This window comes from Bombus flavifrons, chromosome 13 (genome assembly GCF_040668555.2).
Source record: "Bombus flavifrons isolate JBK064 chromosome 13, iyBomFlav1_principal, whole genome shotgun sequence".
NCBI lineage: Eukaryota > Metazoa > Arthropoda > Insecta > Hymenoptera > Apidae > Bombus > Bombus flavifrons.
Window position 1 is genome coordinate 4,368,408 of NC_138454.1, and position 21,439 is coordinate 4,389,846.

Below are 21,439 nucleotides of genomic sequence, written 5' to 3' on the forward strand. Positions count from 1 at the left end.
AAGAAAATGTGTTAAATGTCGACATTTTAATAGATAGATTACGACACATTTTTAGGAAAAATATTTAGTCAATCGTATTTTATTTTTATACCGAGATTATACTGCGTTGCACTGTAAACGGATTATATCGTAGGCTTATTCACAAGGAAATCGAAGACCTCGCTGCGAAATTCGGGCAAGTGCACGTTTTGAAAGCTGTGAGAAATCGAACGAAATTGAATTAACACTAATCTTACCTGGCCTGGTCGAATGCCGGTTTCAAAATTGAATTTAAGATTGTACATTATTCATCGTTACTTCATTTGTTCGTCTAACTTTATGTAGATTCTTCTATTAATAAAAATTAAGAAATTGATTGATCGGATAATATAAGAATTTACATAAAGTTAGACGAACAAAAGAAATAACGACGAATATACAATTTTTAATTCAATTTTGAAGCCGGTCATTTGACCGCGCTTGGTAAGGTTAGCGTTAACTACGAATTGTTTAAGCAATTGCGATAATATTTGAAATTTAGAAAGACGTTGGCGTGGCAAATGATACATAACAGATGATATTTCTTACATTTCCGTGAAAAGTATTGGATTAGCAACTAAGTGATTGCGGATTTTGTCAATACCACCTAATGACAAAATCCGCAATCACTTAGTCGCCAACCCAATAGTTTGAATTAATTGATTGTCGTTAAAAGTCTTTTAATTTCATTTAAAGCATCTTAATTTATTTTGAATGCATTATTTTATACCACTCTCCCTTTCATATCTGGAAAACGAAGACGAATCAATCCACGGTGTGCGACATTTTTTCCACAAATTGATCTCCCAAGCACATTGGCAAAGTTTGTCGATTTGGATGTGGAACACTCAGTATATAACACATAATCGGACTGCGGATTTTTATGCAAATTCACATTTTCGAGAATATAACTAGAAAAGTACAGAGATTCGATAGAAAATTGTTTTACGTAGCAAATATAATAGAAAGTATGGTAGTTTGCACATTTCATATAATTTTTCATATCACGTGCATTCTGTGCAATTTACACGCTCGTATTTCCTAGAAAGCCATAAAAATTCGCAGTCCACGTATATAACCAACAACGAATCAGTCTAAATCTTTAGACAGAGAACTTTAATTAGAGAAAGGCTGAAAACTTGGTTCGCTCCTAGCCATGGTACGACATTTATCACGGTAATAACAGCTATGCTGATTATATTTAATAAGCAAATAATTAAAAAGCTGGATTTAACGAACCGAACAAGCTGTCAATATTTAATTAACGCTCGTTGCGTTTAGAACTCGCTATACGGATCGATCGGTAATCGATCTAAAGTATTCGTTTTTTCTGGCGATGCCGATCTTCGCCCGATATATGTAGACACCGATGTGTTTTGTCTTTTGGTGGAAACGGAATAAGAAAAACGAGCGCACCGTTAAACCTCGCTGGAATCGATACGACGCTGTAAAACTAACCAGGTGAAACAAACGAGTGGATACAGAGAGAAAGTATGGGAACTTTAATTCTTGCTTCGAATGCAAATTCCGAGATAAAAGTGTCTCCCGGATTATGGGGCTGACGCGTTGCTCGTAAATAATGTTTAACGTTGAATGAATAATTCAGCGATGTATAATCGGCAACCTAAATTATTATGTTACCCGAGTTGGATTAAACGTGGAATTCTGAGTACCATGCTCCGAGTACTGTCGCTTTTTGGTATTTTTTCTTGGTTACCGTTAGCCCGCGGATATTTAAGCAAACTCGTATTTTTACCAATAAAACCGAAAAAATGGAACTCTAGCAGAGATCTGTTTCGTCTAATGGCTGTTATAAAAAATATAAACTATACTTGAGATATTTTATAGATGTGTATTTAGTGTAATGTACTATAGAATAATGTAATATAATATATAATGTAATAATATGTGTATATGTGTTTGTGTGTATGTGCATGTGTGTGTGAGGTACACGAAAGTATTTCGAAAATTTTTATAAATGTGTTATACAGGACGTGGCCGAATAACATGTACGTGTGAGGTGATCTCTTATGAGAAAATAAGGAGAAAGCACAGAGTAAAGTATTCTTCATATGTCTCGTTTTCAAGAGATTTTTTAAATTTGGAAATTTGTGAATTAAGCTTGAATAACCATCGACTGGACACGAGTAAACGATCAATAGAAGGTTTGTCCGTTTAAAGCTCCGTTTTCAAGGAAATAGAGTTCGCAGATGTTTAGTTAGAAATTGGCCTAATACGATACATTTTCAAATTTATTTTTCTTTTTCAGAAACAAAGTGTCTTGTGGACAAACTTTATTCCATATTTTCGTCTTATTTTCGCACGTGAAACAACGTCCTGTCGATTATCTACTTCTGTTCAATCAGGAATTAGCCATGTCCAAGTATACTTGAAACAGATTCAAACCCGATTTTCTCGAAAACGAAACGTTATGTGACAAACAAATTTTTGTTCTGTACTTTATTTTTATTTTTTCATAAAGAATCATTTCGTGCATGCTTATACATAATTATTCGGCCGCTCTGTATATACAAAATTTTATTAACACTCGCAATTTCTGTATACGTGCTTAAATTGATTTTATACTTATTAAATATGATAGTTGTGTCTAGTTATGGTATTTGTGAAATTTCAAAATGTTTCGTATAATACACATAATAGAGATATATTATATAAAGTGCTCGTTTCAAAGTAACAAAAATGTTACAATTAATGTTATAATTAATATTATATGGACGCCTTAAACTATACCATGAAAGAGATTATATTTCCCAGGAATAAAAAAAGGAAGGAAGGAAGGAACTTTCGACCTATTTAATCTTAATTTTCAACGTCCAATACGTTATATACCTTCTAAGCAGCCTCGTGTTTCAATTAAGCGCAGCTTGGCGAACAACTTACTCGCTAAATATCGCAACGGATGCTAGTAGCTTAACCGGTATAAATTTACCTTGTTCGCCTGTTTGCGTTAAAAATAGCCGTATTATAATCTAAGAACGAAAGTTAGCTGTAAAAATAACGACCGTTAACATCTATACCGAGTGTCTCGTAAGTTCAGCGCTGTTATTATTTCCTACAAATATAAAATAAATAGACGAATATCCTTAGAAACTTTATTGAAACCTCGAAAGGAAACAATGACGACTTCGCTTTTAATTTAAGACCTGGATCTACCGATTATGTCACGTTAGATTTATATCAATAGATTCGCTGATCAAACAAACCAGGACAGAACGTGGTAGCATCGATGCAAGTGCCTTTACTACAGCGGAACTCCATTTATTTGTACCAGTCGGAGGACAAACAATTTATATAACCGAAGTTCGTATAATACGGGTTTGCCTTCGGATAATCAAATTCGATGGAATTTTTGTTGAAATAAAGTTCCACTGAATTCGTTCCAATCAAATAAAATCTGCATTCGATAACGAACTAACTTGAATAATAACTATTGTAAAAAGTCACCGACAATCGTCGAAAAAGTTCTCAAAAACCGATAACAACCACTATATATCATACGACAAGTGGTTTACTATGGAAGCTCATTAATCACCTGTGAATACGATTAAAAATATGGAACCTAAGCAGAGATTTATTTCACGTGCTAAATATTACAACGAGTACTTTACTGTTTGCCATTTTATATACTTTTGCGCTTTCGAACTTTTATAAGCGCGTAGAAATCTCTGACACTCCGCACCAGACATTTTGTATAGTTTGTCGAAGAGACTATAGATCGTCCGATCGTTGAAAAATCCGCGGGCGCGGATAAATCTCACGAGAAGAATGTCAATTAAAGTTAAGCTGGTGCGCGGGCGCGCGAAGCGATCGATCAGGTCTGGCATCTGTGCCACTTTAAGAAAGTAAGTCAATGCAATTCGCAATGAGTAAGGTTGCATAGGCGATGCTTTAGCGCCTGGGATCGACGAAGACCTTCGGCTTTGGATCATGATCTACACGGTCGTCTGCTCCGATTAGTCGTTCCTCAAACGATCGATCTGAGCTTCCGCGTAAAGGCGCTGCTAACGAACACTGTGGAACACTATCAATATTTCAACCGTCTAAAAATGAAACCGAGTCACTCGATATTTTAAAAGCTACTAAACTTCGTTATCGGAGCATACGATTAACTATAGACCGAGTCGTTTCTCAATTAGAAGCTTCTACAATTACGATATTAAAAATTAATAGCGAAGATAAATCAAGTTCAGTTAGATCAGTGTGGAATCGGAGTCGTTGAAAATGATATAATTTACGCGTAGGAAAAATCAAACTATACGTGGAAAGATAGAGAACCTTTAAATAGGAAAATTATTACATGAACGAGGAACTGATTCGTCTTTCTCGATTAATAGGTCGATATCTAACCGTTTAAAAACAGAATGATTTATAACAACGGAGTTGATCGGTTTGACTCGAATATCGATGGTATCGAAATGTTATCGCCAGGTGAAATGTAACAAGTGAGGCGTGTCTTGTCCGAAAATTCATTTCGTTGAAACGATAACGAGCTACACTAGAAGTCCATTTGTAGGAACGAAATTTTAGTTAAATGCTAGTTCGACCGATTAATCTTGTGCTCATTCAACTCGCTTATCTAAACACGAACTCCTATTATGAGAACGAGGAATAATAAACAGTGGAAAAAAAAGCGGTTGATTCTTACTATGGAAATTCTCATGCGAGTTCAGATAAACAGAGGTTTATTAAAATGATTTCCATACTTTATTTTATACAATGGCGCGATAGCAACGTTGCAATAATTTGAATATGATTTATTCGACACATCTTAAATATGTATCTTTGCCAACAACTTATTCTTTCGGTGAAACATTATTTTCTAAAATAATGCAAACTCTTTGTAACGTAAGTTAACGAGATAAAGATAAATTAGAGTAAACAAAATAAAAAGGTAAGTGACCAATGTAATAAGTATTTACAGTCTCTTCACGCCTTTTATTCGCTTTATCGGTATGTGAACAATATTATCAATATACCAATAAGTATTGTGCTATAGATATATCAATAAATCCTTATCAATAGTCATTAGTATATCGCAAGATATCTTAGAACGAACGGAGTTGGTTCTCGAACAACGTTAGTTGTAGCATAAATTGAAATGTAATATATTCAGATGTAATTCGTCTCAGGCTGACAGTTGAAAACAAGGCTATCGTTAGTACAACGATTTGAACAATGCAAAAACGTAATATGATCTAAAAGAAACAAATGGTAAAAATAATATGAAATCTATTTCTTTAACACGAGTCATAAAATGGCGGGGCAATCGCGTTAGCTAACCTTCCCATAAACAAATCTCGCCTCTTCACCGTAACATCCGATACTCGTTCATCTTCCAGCAAGCTGGTTTATAGCGCTATTCACAACTTTTTACGCTGTTTAAGTATCTTCTACACACTGGATACCGTTAATCGAGAGAAAGAGAGATTCAAAGATATTCGCATCGTCAGTTAACGTTTACTCTTTACAGTCGTAACGAAGGTGGAATTCTTCGTATTCGTTGCAGCATCTTTGCGCGTTGTAGCATCTACCAGTTGTAAGGTAGTTCGTCGTAGTGTAGCTTACCGTAGTTATTAGGTTGTCCGAAAAGTGTCTTTCGTTTTATGAGGAAATAATAGACGCACAACGTTTTTTGTTTTATATTATTTTGTCGAATTACGTACGGTCCATTTTGTTCTGTTGAGATAAATACCACGACATTTCACAGACTTGGTTTCACGTTTATATGAAGGTGCACTGTTGTAAAAAACAGGTTTGCGAAAGAAAGACACTTTTCGGACAACCTAATACTTCCACGTGATATACAGTCACTTAACCATGAATTTCGACCGCAATCTCTATTATCAGAACTCTGGATCGCTTTCGACTTTCACCGACATTTTTTCACGGTGAATATCGTTTATCTTGTTACCATCGATAAGCCGTATTAAACTCTAAGGATATGTTATCGACAGGATCGGGTCTAAATTCAATTGCAAGCAGACGTAAGTAGAACTTTCGGTGCGTGCCCGATGAATTGGAATTTCGAGAAAGAAAGCAAAGATTAATTGTACGAGATAATTCAGCAATTACGCGGTTTGTGAGCGCGTGGAGAAACGAAAATTCTGCGAGAGTTTCGTTCTCGAGATAAACCACTGTGAATGTTGCTCCGTTTCCCCCGTTTTTCCTTTTATAATCATCTTCTTTGCCGATCTAACGCAATTTTTTATTTGTCCTAGTAGTTGTTACGATTATCGTATCGGTGTGTTTCTTTGATTTTTCTGCTTATCTTTCCTTTATTCATTGGCTCCACGGATATGTCGATAAAACGTTGATTTAACGTCTGTTCAACGACTATACGTTCTGCGACCATAGGGAGAATTTCGATGGAACTTCAAATTCGTTAAAATATTAAACGAAGATAGGAAGTTTAAGAAAAAAAGTCAATGAATGCAAGTGATTTTTTTAGTTTCACTTACTGGCCTAGACATTTTTGGCATGTAAATGTGGTCTTGAAATATTTATGAAAATGTAATTTTGTTTATTTTAATTTTTCTAATCGTTTATTAACTTTTAAGACTGCCACGTTTAATAACGTTTGAAACTAGCGATAAGTGAAAGAGTAATCGATTAATCAATTCCCTTTGTTACAAATTTCTCCAAGAATCGAACCTCAAATTTTAATTTCATCATTTATTTATAATATCTCTGTTAAACGATATAAATTGAACTCATCTGCCGAAAAAAGTAAATTTCATAACTTTTGCTTTCGAATGACCGTGACAATGGTTACATCAAGGTCAAAGTTCAATGGTCAAAGACGACTACTTGAAATGAGAACTTGTGTATAATACACACAACGAACGAATAAGAAGAACTGAAATAAAAGAATTAATTTCTACCTTGAGGCTATCTACGTCCCAAAAAGGTCTAGTCCCATATGACTCATAGTTGGTCCACAAAAAAGAAAAAAAGAAATAAATTCATAAAAGTCACCTGCCTTCTTTATTGTTACACGAAAATCACTTCTTAAATGAACATTTATGGAAACAATATTTTACTCACCCTTCGTGAATTCGTCGACCGACTCGAACCGTCCTTCGACCTTGTTCTTCGATGAATCCCAATCGAAAGGCGCGGCGAATCCATGATCCACGCTGCGACTCTTGCTCCTGCGAAAGCAAAAGTTTAATTAGCCATTGAAACGATAAAACCCCGTACTTTCTCTATTCCTTGACTCTCTACGTTAAAATAGGTTCGTTGGAACAAACGAGTTTCGAAATTTCTAATACGAACGAACGGAACTGAATCGTACACGATTAAATACAGAATATTATTCGTGTAGCCTTTTGTTTCTCTTCTGTTCCGTTTCATTCTTTCGTTTTTCTTTTCTGTATTCTTTGCAAAAGCAGAGTCGGCGAGGCGAGACACGATGCAATTTCACGATGCAACGAGCCATGCGTCGTATATAAACGAACCCTAAAAGACGTATCCACGGCACAGAATGGCCTGCGAAGATAGCGAGCAACAATGGAAGGCTTCCGTCAATGAAATTGCCGGCTACGAAAGAGAGAGAGAGAGAGAGAGAGAGAGAGAGAAAGAGAGATAGAGAGAAATAACAAGTTTGACGAATGGAGGAGCACAAGGCGCGAACGAGTTATCTGATGTTGCAACAAGTAAAATCCGCTAAACCGATGAGTACGTACTTCTCGTACTTGTGCAATGTCCGCGGATTTTTAATCCTTCCTGATGAAAATTTTACAATGGTTAAAACTTTGATTTTATATTCGCAGATTGACAATAGTCGATACGTTATTCGAGAAGGCGTTTCAGATAAACTTGTTCTGTTTCAAGGGGGACGTGTTCCGACGACCACCAGATTTGTCTAGGTGAATACGTTTTCGGGATTTCAAGGCTACCTTTGTCTTTTTTGAATGGAATTATATGTACATTTTTCTTCATGCATCGCTCGATGCAGTTTGTTTTTAATTATTTAGAGAAAAGTATTAAGGTATACCCGTATACGATAAGTTTAAAAGATATACCATGTTAACTTCGTCAAGTTAAATGTAGGAAAGACAAGGAGAACGTAGAAACACCTGCGCTATTTTTCCTCGTCTTTCATACTATAACATTCGCAAGAATCAAAGTTAGAATATCTTTTGAATTAACCATTCTTCGACTCGGATACCTTAATACTTTGACTGCCACGTTGGTCACGGTTTCTCCTGCGACGCTACGGTAGTCATTGCTGACCGGAGCGCTCGAACTTCTTACAATTGTAAAAATTGTATGAAAATTGACAGTTAGGGCATTTTGAATATAACCGATACATAGAAGATACTTTGAAATAAAAAGTGCCTCGTTGAACAATTAAACTTTTTTCTTAGAACACCAATAAAAAAAAATGAGAACAAATCTTGCATCTAACGGTGCACTGTATTTGCATCCATATTTTTGAGGGGCAATCTACGAATATTATTATAAACACAGCTTAGAAAATAATCGTAAATGCTGCTTTATAATCATATAATTGAAGTTAGAAGTGTGCACATACCTTACTATTATATACAATACTGTTAAACAGCAAATACTGTTTACTGATATCTTCTACACGTTTCACCAATATATTCTGCATATTTTGCTTACGACGAAATAACGAATACGAATGGTTTGTTGAAATAAACGAAGCCTTGTTATAATATGTCGCTATCAACTGTTACCAAGACGCCACAGTGGTCACTCGTGACCACCAATAAGATAAACGGTTCACTGGGCAAGAATGTTGTCTTACATCATTAATTTATTATTATTTTGTCATTATATGCTTTGAATAATAAAAATACTCCCGTGGCGTTCTGAGCGAAACATGTGATTTCGGCGTTGCAGTCAAAGTGTTAATACTTTTTTTTGTAGAGGATTTAAGATATACACAGCATGTTCCATTCTCGTTCCATTTGAAAAATCAAAGGTCAGACTTAAAATCTCGAAACTTCCGTCTGGATACTGCATCTCCGTGAAGGAAAGTGAGCTTTATTCGTAATACTTTTTCCAATAATGCACAGTTTAGTAGATATCTGCGTGTATCAATGAAAATGAGATGCACGGTGTATAGGAATGAATAAAGAAAATGAAATAATATAGTACAATGTATGACCAGCGAATAAAAGATATAGATATGTGTATGAATAATTTCTAAGTTACATGGCATTTTCTGTTTTTGAAGTCAATTGCATACACACAGAAAATATATATTTTACCTAATCCTATACATAATGCTTGCAACTCATCGTCGTGCAGCCATTGTAATTGAAATTTGTAGAGTTGTACATACCTGAAATAGGGTACTGTGAGATTTTCTGTGGATCTGGAATGCGTGATATCCTGGGACATTCGCCTGGACCTACGATGCAACAAACAATCCAAAACGACAGCGGTGAGTTTACATGCAACTGCGTGCCAAAATGCTTAAAATAAAATTAATGCGCGAATAAAATTGATGGGGATCGTAAAACTGAATAATGACGGGATAATTTCAGTTAGAGAGAAAAACGAACGATATATTTGTGAAATGTAGCAATTTCCATTGCACTGGTTGTTACATATCGAATTTAAAGTTCATTTTTCGCCAAACTAAGGGAAACCATGAGATACGTTGAATCGATATGAAATAAAAAATATAACAGAAAGCGATTAAATAAAAATCAATGGTCGTCACGCTGAGAAGAGACTCGAGTCTCGAATTCGATAACGATAAAATCATCTCACACAAGCAAGTAATTCCAAAAATAAAACAACATACATTTCAACGCTCATGCATATACTTTCCTGTAATTCTTGGAATATTGGAATATCACATACCGTGTGACATCATCATCAAAGATTTAAAAGCATACAGTCGCAAACTATGTTTCCTAGTATTATTCCCAACTGACTAAAACTTTCCAAACTTCATCATCGCAATCGTCAATACCTTGGATGTATACCCGGATGTTCATAATTATTCAAACGACTTCAAAAATCGATAAACTTTTACAATAAAATAAAATAAACCATTTCAGTAACTTCAATGAGACACACGTGTAATTTCTAACCAATAATATAGATCAAATCAGTATTTATTGACCCAATAAATAATCGTATTTGTTAATGATATCTTATCTCTTACTGACTTTCATTCTTATTATCGACCATGAAAATGTGGATGTATTGTAGGAAATGTGTGAACGTAAATTGTAAAGTGTGCGTTATTCGAATTAATTATGAGCGGTAGTATGAATAAAAAATCTGACATAATCTTGTGCATTTTATTTGAAGAATGAGATTTCAAGCTCGATCGATACGAATTTGTTCGAGGCAGGACTATTTGCATAACATTGAGCAAAATCAAATTATCGAATTACGCGCCGGAATATAAAGACACGATGGTGGAAGGATGCCAGAATAGATATCTCCAAACGATGACTGGAGCTGGATCTGCTCGATTTGAAACGGCGCATTCACAGCGTCATGTCACAGCTTTCATCTGACGCTAACTACCAGCGATGCTTTAATTCGATTACCGTCCCCTATCCTGACGAGTTCACTCGTTACACGGGATCTGCATTCGAGCAACCGTTTGCTTCTATTTTCGATCGGGTTTCCGAGGTCGACTCGTGTATTTCTGCTCTAGACGACGAATCCAGTTGTAGTTTATATTACGCCAGAGAACTACTGAAGCAGAAAACTCCCTCCTGCTTCGTTTTTCGGTAATAAAATCAATCGAGCAACCAATTACCCTTTCATTGCAAGTTATTAATATTTTTCACTTGGATTTACACAAGTCGCACTGATATCATTCATGGAGCACCGCGGTCGTAATTTCCATTTTACGTATCACGATATTTACGGACAATAGTTGCGAATGCATTACGATGAAAGTCTTCTGACGAAAGTGGCTTTTGTTCCTAGAATTTACGTTTTGTTACTTCATTCTACAGACGCCTTGTAGGGCTAAGAATCAATTAAGGAAGATTAAGATCAATCAAGTAAATGGAAAAAGTAAGGAATTTGATAACAGAGAAAAATTAGCCATAAATTCAATAAATTATGAAATTTCACGGGTACGAAGAGGATCTATATATACAGGGATTGGAAAAACTAATGGACACACTTTTTATATGTTATACATATATATGTATATGGCATGTAAGAAGTCTTTCCATTATTTTATTCAACCCCTGTATATATAGATATCTATATATTCCACAATCTTTCTTGCCGCCTAGATTCTCCCTAAGGGGATGAAATTGACTGCTGAAAATCCGGCTATTTTCCGATTTTGCGTCATAACTCGCTACAACATCGATATTTCCTTTGTCAAACGATAATCCTGATATAAAAAAGTAACCAACTTTCGTATGAAAACTTTTTTTCTGTCTCTTATAACTCTCGCGTTGTAACGTAAAATGGGAAAATAGCCGGATTTTCAAGGGTCAATTTCACCCTTCTAGAATGAATTGGCGCAGTAAACAAATTTGCGTGATACCTACCTACATATCCCCAAAGCTTCGCAATTTTATGAATTTGCGGTTTGGGCATTTCCCGCTGTAACACAGAATTTAAGTGGACATAAACGCAAGAAATAAAAATAAGAAATTTATACTACCACTCTGGTTTAACGTTATTCGGTAATCGTAAAAGAACACGCAAAAGAAGGTAGACATTGCCACGTAAGTCGCAAAGAAGAGTATAGCATCCATTGTATTCGTTGAACCAGTCCATACAATAAATCACACTGATATATTCGAGCAGCTGTTGTGTATAAGCAAAGTAAAAGCAACCAAACTTTCCTCCCTGCAATATCTAGCTATGGTCCTTTAGTTGAAAACAACGAAGGAAATTTATGAGGAAAAACAGGCGTGATATCATCGGGCTATATTTTTGGAAACAGCAGAATGTCACGTTTGGCAGGCTGCCTTGTTAACAGATCGGAATCATCAACTAGCACGAGACACGGGGGAAAAATAAATAAACAGCACCTAGTTTCGATCGAACTAACTCTGATTTACGCGCGATGTTTGTGTTTTGCCCCGCCAACAATTTTAACGAACTTCACGCTTGACACTGTGATCAAGATCGCAAGAACGAAACGAACAGTTTTTAGTCGGTCTCGGCTGTGTAAATTGTTAGGAAACAGGAAACACGTACTTACGTTCTCTCGGTAATATTTCATACTACTATAAATACGTAACGCTAAAGCGAAGTCAATAAGGTGCAGGAAGTACGTGGACACAGAGGAAGGGGAATATAAATAATAAATTTCACTCTCAAGCCAATTGACAAATCGTCCAAGGAAAATACGACAACTTTAGTTCTTGGTACGATAACATGAAATATTTCTGAGAATAATATTTTGTTTCATAGATGTTCCGTGTCGTGGGAGTAGATACGCATTTGGTTTGTGATTCGTTTGATTTTGTATACATATTGGTGAGGTCTAGGAAACCGCGAAGATTCTATCAGGAACTTAGTGGACTTGGAAGATTCCAGGGACTATGGACATCGTCCAAGTCCGAGAGTAATTCTAGAAGGTCGAATAATCTAAAAATTGACATATTTTCATAAGTTTGTAAGATCATAGAAATTTTATGGCCAATAGAATCAGATGGCAGATGTTCTAAAGATCTAAGGTTCCAAAGATTTCAAGAACTACAAAGGATTTAGAGTAATGCCAGAAAATCATATAAATCTGAGAATAATTTAAAAAATTTATGGATTTTATAGATTCATAAATTAAAAAAGAAAGAAACAAGAGATTTCGTGCAATTTAGAAATCTATGCTGCAAAAGTTGCAAGTATTACAAAGGTTCTGGAATAACTTTAAAAGATTCAGTGACTCGGAATCTAATTCTTTCACATTTATAAATTTAAAAGATCACAGAAATTTCAAAGATTCTAGAGACACGAACGTGACAAAGATTTGAAAAATTCGAAATATTTAAAGAATACTAAAAGTTTTTCAATGTATAGATTTACAAATCACAGACTCGTTGATCTAGAATCTAGAGATCCGAAGGATCACCAAGATCCAAGAAATTCCAAACATTTTAGAGACATGGACATGACAAACGTTTGACAAATTGTAGGCATCTGAAGAATACCAAATATTTGAAAATGTATAGATTTGCAAAAACCAGAAACTCAACGATCTAGAGATCAGAAAGACCACGATGATCCAACGACTTTGGTAAATCTCGAAATCCACTATTATCATTTCTGATAAAACATTGATCGAATCCAAACTCTAGACAGTATTGAATTCTGCGAGTTTAGATTCATCGCTATAACGTTCCAGGACCCCAAGATAACCAGTATAGTGTTCTACAAAGGCAGACTTATCAGTATGTATCGTATTCCTACCTTTGTTACAAGGAGTATCACATTTTACAAGCCTGACGTTTCATCTGCTTCGAATTCCACGACCTCTCAATGGACAACGTTGCATTCTACATATCCAATCTGTATCCGTTTTCATGTCCTCTAAATACAAACACCATAAACGGCATATTGAAGCACAACTTGTTCGAAACTACGTTGGATGGACTGGTAACCCATCAAGAGCTCGACGAAGCTACGTTTGATCGTCCATCGATAACAAAACTTCGACTTGTTCAAACCACGTTCGACGAAGGTACAACTTGTCAGAACATTCTGCAAACTACACTCAGGATTGCCAAATAATCTCTCGTCGTTATAACGTGCTAATTATTATCCGATATCCAGGTTAGAACCTTAATTATCGATAGCGCCAGAACACCTGATGTTAACGCTACCCATAAAATGACGATATCGGCGAACGAATTTCCCACTGTTCTATCGTATCTTTTCTACGAAAAAATCGATAGAACACTATCAATAATTGAAAAGATAGTTTTCATCCGACGTGTTTGTAATGCCTGCGTGCGGAGCAAACTCAGAGGTATATCAAGTTCTACATTCCATTCTCATAGCGTCAAACCTTCGTGGTCATACGATGATATGTAAATACTAGCGTAAGTGATACGAAATGTAATATTCGAGCTTTAACTCGATTAAATTAATTAGCGTACAAATGCCATAATAACATTACTCTCCAATTTATCATTTGAAACTCGCATCCACGGAATCGTTAACCGATGCTACAAGATTCTCGGTCTCGTCAGCACAGCATCGAAGCTCCTTACTACTGACATTAATACTTTCTAACAGTTGTACTGCAGCCTTCTTCGTCCCCGTTTGGAGTTTAGTTGTGATATCTGGTCTCCTTACCAGTAATACTTATGTTCCGCTATCGATAGGTGTTCGACATAGATTCTTAAAGGATAGCAGCGAGACACATGGCTTGTCTCGTGTCTTTCGATTGAAAAATCGAATATATACTTAAGCTTTCTAGTTGAAACATATTATTTGCTTGAGCAGAGGCGCATCAAACATGACATCTTATTTGTCTCAAGTGGTGCCACGAATTATCTAGGAATTCTCGAATTGTTTAAAATCTACACTCCCTGCGGAGCTTCCAGATTCCCATTTACGCTTTTTTGAACAGCAACACCGTAGCTCATGCGGTGAATCTAATTCTATTCGCTGAATGTGTATATCTGTCAACAAGCTTAATAGACAACAAAATTGATACTTTCTATGATTCTGTTACTGTCTTGCAGCGGGTCATCCTCAACAATTGTTACTTGTAATAACTGCTCTCAATTATCTTTGTCAATCGTCTTCTTTTATCTTATTTTTTATCGTTCTTGTTTTCTACCTACTTTGTTCGTCCCCTGTTCTTTGTATCTAATGTTGCGTTTGTTTTAAAACTCGTTAATAAATAATTGCAATATCTACGATTATATGTGCAATATCTTTTGTAGCTATTACATATCATAGAAACTTCAGATTTAACATGCTCAGCCTAAATGAGCTATTTAATATACGAAATACGCGAAAATCATTTGCCTCACATTGGTGTGGTTTTTTCCTTCTTTAAAATATACGAGAGATTCAGACATGCGAAACACCTTGTTATTATTTTTTATTGCACTCTTATAACATTTATTCCCGTAATGAACATTGTTATTACAGTTCTCACTATTGTTTACATAGACAATATGATCGTTGGTCATTCGCGCTATTTATTCAGCGATAATTCTCAAAGATTTTAATTGATAATCAAAATTCCTCGACTATCCGACGTTCTTCCTTTCTTTTATCTTGAAAATCTTCTCAGACACGTTGACCCATATACTCGCACATTTCCTTGGTAATTAACCGTCTGAACACATGCAAATGCTTATCATTGCATCGTTAAAAAGAAATTAAACCAGCTTATTAAATCGCAATCACGGAGTCGAGGATTCTGTTCATCGAAGAGGAACGTAGCCACGTTTATCGTCCCTTGCGCATTTCGTCGATGCACGCTCTCGATAACATCGACCCGTGACCATAAGTGCATCAACGTGATCACCGTCTACATCGATCGGTACCGAGCGCGTTGGAAACTAGTTTTATCCAAGTACACTACGCTTCAAAAGTATCCCAGGTTCTTACTTGCATTTGGCAACGTCAATAGCTCTAATTACAATTAGAATATTCTTCCGTCAAAAAGTTGCGAAAGTATAAGAGAATAAGGAAAATTTATCGAAATACTTTAGTTCTAAGTTCTATTGAACGCGTAACGATCCAGCAATTCCATCGTTGAAATAAAAAAAAAGCAGTTAACGCTTGTTCACCTTCCATAAATTTCTACTTTTAAAATTCCAACAGTGAATTTCAAACATCGAAGAAAATGTATGACCTATTGATTAAATAAATATTCTACGGTTATTCATTTTTTATTAATTTATTACATGGACGTATCAATATGTCATATATCGCTTCTACTATATGTTATATGCTCTACGTCTTATTGGCGTAAATCAATTAAAGTTTTAAATTAAAATCGGAATACTTATGGACGATAGTGTACGTACGTGGTACTTACAAGGCAGAAATAGAATCGCAACACGACTTCCATCGGTAGGTAGAAAGGTGACTGCTTCGAGCCGCTTGGAAAAAGACTCTTTCGAAATTTCCTACGACACCTTGGCGGACATTTTGCATCAGGCAGTTTCGTAAAAATTCGCATCTCCTACAACGTAATATGTCAAGAAACGATCGCGCCTTTCTTCCAACTCTGTATCTGCATATTCTTTTTAATTGTTCATCACGGTGTCACAAAAACGGTACGTCGATTTATCAAATTTATATGCGACTTTGCTTTTATTATCCGCTTGATTGGGGTAATAAAATAGTCCGCGATAGTTGACCCTATAATTGTTTCGGCGTACTACTGCAAACTCATGTCAAAACGTCAATTTTAACACTTTGACTGCCACGTTGGTCATATATGACCTGTCATGGTTTCTCCTGTGACGCCACGGTGGTCATTGATGACAGGAGCGCTCGAACTTCTTACAATTGTAAAAATTGTATGAAAATTGACAGTTAGGGCATTTTGAATATAACCGATAAATAGAAGATACTTTGAAATAAAAGGTGCCTCATTGAACAATTAAACATTTTTGTTAGAACATCAATAAAATAAAATGAGAATAAATCTTGCATCTAACGGTGCACTGTATTTGCATCCATATCTTTGAGGGGTAATCTACGAATATTATTATAAACACACCTTAAAAAATAATCGTAAATGCTGCTTTATAATCATATAATTGAAGTTAAAAGTGTGCACATACCTTACTGTTATATATAGAATGAGCAAATACTGTTTACTGATATCTTCTACACGTTTCACCAATACATTCTGCATATTTTGCTTACGACGAAATAACAAATTTGAATGGTTTGTTGAAATAAACGAAGTTATACTATGTTATCAATTGTTATCAAGGCGCCACGGTGGTCACCCGTGACCACCAATAAGATAAACGGTCCATTGGGGAAAAATATTGCCTTACATCTTATTATTTTCTTATTATAATCTTATTATTTTGCCATTATATGATTTGAATAATTCTCCCGTGGCGTCCTGAGCGAAACATGTGATTTCGGCGTGGCAGTCAAAGTGTTAAAAAAAGAATACATTTTATATTTTTTTTCTCCCAGTTCAAATAAAAATTCAACAACGAAAACGTTAAACGGTGAAAATCAGAAGTTTCAGTCGAATCGAACACCGGATTAGAAGCAGATAAAAGGAACGTTTGTAACTTGATTTACGCCGTTCTTGCTCACGTTCCGGTTACAGTTCGACGAAATATTATTCAGTTCTCGTCCCGGGGGATAATATTTTAACGGGCCGCGAGTGAAACGTGACTGGACCGTCACTGTAAATCAGCACTGGAGATCGTGACGTGGCTATGTGCTCGTAGCCGGAGTTAAACAGTCTGCATTTGGCGAGAAAGATGCGATGCATCTTCGCGCTTCCGGTCACGCTTCGATCGCGAAGAATACAACGATCTCGCGCTCGTGTATAAGTAAAAACGTGCCTATTTCTTTTAGAATCGAGCGCATCGTTGGCAACGTTCAATCGGCTTTCGATCAAACAACGATTAAAACGCGATTAACCTTCGCGATTTTTCTCAGCGATATGATATTTTCCCCCCGTGCGTTTCATTTTCGCTCGTTTCGTCGGCGTGTCGCAATTACGTCCTTCGCAACGTGAAACGTTCTTGATCTTTGAAAGTTTGCATATCACACGGTATATTGGCCCAAAACAGAAATAATAAAATGCTTTGGTATCCATTTATGGATTTACATTTCTTCCTGTATGTTCAGATAATATTTCTGTACATCTAAGGATGTTAAAATTGATTCCCACTTTTTTCTCCCTCCTGTGTTTCCTTGACGAATTTAAAATCTCCAGTGGTATTAAGATTTTATGAACGATTTCGATGAAACTACCCTTCACCTTCCACTTTAATCAACTCGCCAAGGTGGAACGGTATCTAATCGGGAAGCGAATTTCATGGCCGACCAATATTGGTTTGCACCGAAGTTTCATTTTTTTTCTTTGAAACGTGCCTATTGAGTCCAACGATAACGACGATTAGCAAGAATGCTACCTACCTTTAAGAAACTATTTTTAAAAGAATTCAATGCGAAGCTGTCTAACGAACAGTAAAGATTATAGAAAAATATATCTTTATATATTATTATTATTATACATATATTTACATATATTATATATTTTATTATATTATATACATTGTATATATAATACGTAAATACATAAGCAGATATGTTCTTCAATAATCTTCACTACATATATTATATATACATATTACATATAATACATACGTACATTTCGAACAAGCCAATAGTTTACAAGAAGCGGTTTTTGTTTTTCACAAGCTGGGGAACAATTTCTCAGAGCGTTAAGCGCAAACAGCGGAAATTAAAGCGGTGAAACTTTCGCGAAACGAACGTTCGAAGCTTTCGTGGCATCGAGCGCGTGGAAAAATTTCCAGCCGATTGTTGCGGACTGTTCAAAGCAGGCAGTCTTAACTTTTAATTGTACGCTCGGCTGTCACAAAAACGACTTTCCTCCGGGAAGTCACGACGTAAGCTCGCCGTTTCCGGATACAAAGATCCTGCCGTTTAAATCAGCCGGTGCTTCTGCAAACTTTTTATTAGTCGCGGTAGAATGGAGGGAACGTGGTGTGGTTTAAACGGCGTTTTGCCTCGCGATCGTTTCAAACGTGGAAACATTTTTATGGCGACACGGCGTTATTTCATCAGGCGCAATATCGCCGGGTCGTTGTTCGTCCCGCTCGTATTCGATCGATCGATCGACAGAAAAGGTCTTTTATCATTTCAGTCACGCGTTATGAGTTCGCAGGCAGCTGCTAAGATCCGACTCTAACGAAGAATATCTTTCTTTCTGTACAGCAGATGGAAGAGAATTCCTTTCTATTTGTAATATGACAGCGTTTCTTCTCCCGAGTTCAAAGACTACACGTTCTATTTCCAATGAATAGAATTGTTATGAAACAGAATTATTATTCGCGTCAAATATATAGAACGTATAGAATATTTACGACTACGTATAGAACTATTGCTTATTATGATGAAATAAATTTTGCCTCCTCGCTCTATTATTTCTTACATTAATTTTTATATTTCGATGTTGGTCTCATTCTGGGAAATAAAAAGGGGAAAAATGGTAACGTTTTAAGAAGACGTTCAATGTGCAATCGAAACGCGAAATTATGCGTGTCGATAAGATCATTTTCAAATTTGCTTCAAACTGGGATATCTTCTAACGTTAGAGAAATACAGAGTGGTTGGTAACTGGTGGTACAAGCGGAAAGGGGGTGATTCTACGCGAAAAAAGAAGTCGAAAATATAGAATCAAAATTTTCTTTTTTAATTTTTCTTTTCTTTTTTAAATTTTTCCATCGAGACAATGATCTACGGTGAGATCCGTTATAACGAGACGTGATAAAGTGCACGCGTACCGAGCGAAAATTCAAAGTCGATTTTCTCGAAAACAAAGCCTCAAACGAAAAATTTTTATTCTATATTTTCGACTTCTTTTTTCCGCTTGTACCGCCAGATACCAACCACCCTGTATAATTAGATCGAAAATGATGGAAAGAACATAGCAGGTGCAGTAGCGCTGTTTCGTGTCAGATATCAAGAAGTTCTTAATTTTCCTTGGGAAGGTGGGAATTTGACAAGCCTCTTAACACTTTGACTGCCACGTTGGTCATATATGACCGACCACCACGGTTTCTCCTGTGACGCCATGCTGGGGTCATTGGTGACCGGAGCGCTTGAACTTCTTACAATTGAAAAAATTGTATGAAAATTGACAGTTAGGGCATTTTGAATATAACCGATACATAGAAGATACTTTGAAATAAAAAGTGCCCCATTGAACAATTAAACATTTTTGTTAGAACATCAATAAAATAAAATGAGAACAAATCTTGCATCTAACGGTGCACTGTATTTGCATCCATATCTTTGAGGGGTAATCTACGAATATTATTATAAACACAGCTTAGAAAATAATTGTAAATGCTGCTTTATAATCATATAATTGAAGTTACAAGTGTGCACATACCTTACTGTTATATATAGAATGAGCAAATACTGTTTACTGATATCTTCTACACGTTTCACCAATATATTCTGCATATTTTGCTTACGACGAAATAACAAATTTGAATGGTTTGTTGAAATAAACGAAGTTATACTATGTTATCAATTGTTATCAAGGCGCCACGGTGGTCACCCGTGACCACCAATAAGATAAACGGTCCATTGGGGAAAAATATTGCCTTACATCATCAATTTATTATTTTGCCATTATATGCTTTGAATAATAAAAATACTCACGTGGCGTCCTCAGCGAAACATGTGATTTCGGCGTGGCAGTGAAAGTGTTAACGTCACGATGTCGTAAAATACTTGTATGTTAAATTAGCGTGATAAGGTCTTGCCGTGGTTGTTAGCGAAAAATGATCTCAATTATTTTATCTCGATTCGAACTAATTTACCTAATTTCTGTCACAATTTTCTCGTTACAATCTCTTCATCGTAACATACGCTTCTTCTTATACACCTTCAAAATTATCTACATAAAATAAAAGCTAAATTTCCAATTAATAATAGAACAAATTTCATAACAGGTTAGGTATCCCGATACATATTAGAATCAATCGATCAGAATAATTACATTAATCATTTAGAATTTACAATCTTAGAGTATCGATAAGAGTGAAACGTTGCGATCAACACGAAGATTGTTGCACGAGAGGTGATAAAAAAGGAGGAAGCTCGTTAATAACTGAATCGAGGACTTTTATCCATTTATGGGAAATTTGCAGCAGTAGAAATACGTGTAATGCACGTGACATGTAATGAAAATATATCACGAAGTATTAATTGTTAATTCTCTATCTAAGCACCAAGAAATTCTCCACGGTGTCGCAGTTGACGCGACTCTAAAACTTAGTTACGAACAAAAGAAGAAAATGTGTGGAATTTGAACGAACAGATACGATATCCGCGACAAAAGTTCTCCGTTCGAATTCAACTTCCAAATTTCGAAAGACGCGCATGAAAAATTCTAAAAATTTTAAATAGAACTCTGTTCGTGGAAGCTGCTAAGAGCTCTCTTATCGATTTTAGCGAAGACCAAAGGGAGGATGCGACTCTAAACTTTAATCAACACTCAGAAAATGCCAATCAAATCCCAATAAAAATCTTCCATTTAAATACAATTTCAAAATCGCAGAAGAAACGCGTCGAATCCCAAACGGTCAAAGTAAAACTTTCCTCGTCCAATCTTCCAATTTTCTATCGATTCTAACGAGCACCAAACGGACGATGCTACACGGAACTTTAATTAATTAATTAAAAAATAGAAAATGCGCCAAATCTCGATAAAAATCTTCCGTCT

The 21,439-nt window shown here is 35.8% G+C and overlaps 1 protein-coding gene across 15 annotated transcripts in view; it reads right to left on the minus strand.

Moving 5' to 3' along the window:
* The window catches only part of mtd (TLD domain-containing protein mustard), a 306,573-nt gene that overhangs the window by 95,030 nt on the left and 190,104 nt on the right, over window positions 1-21,439 (minus strand). For 12 of the 15 annotated variants that reach the window (XM_069125551.1, XM_069125548.1, XM_069125545.1 and 9 more), the window contains 2 exons: window positions 9,353-9,421; window positions 7,084-7,190 (listed from right to left, as the gene is read on the minus strand). In XM_069125551.1, coding sequence (XP_068981652.1) covers window positions 7,084-7,190; window positions 9,353-9,421 — 176 coding nt within the window. The remainder of the gene's footprint in view (window positions 1-7,083; window positions 7,191-9,352; window positions 9,422-21,439) is intronic. The other 3 variants (XM_069125553.1, XM_069125550.1, XM_069125539.1) reach the window with 1 other exon arrangement.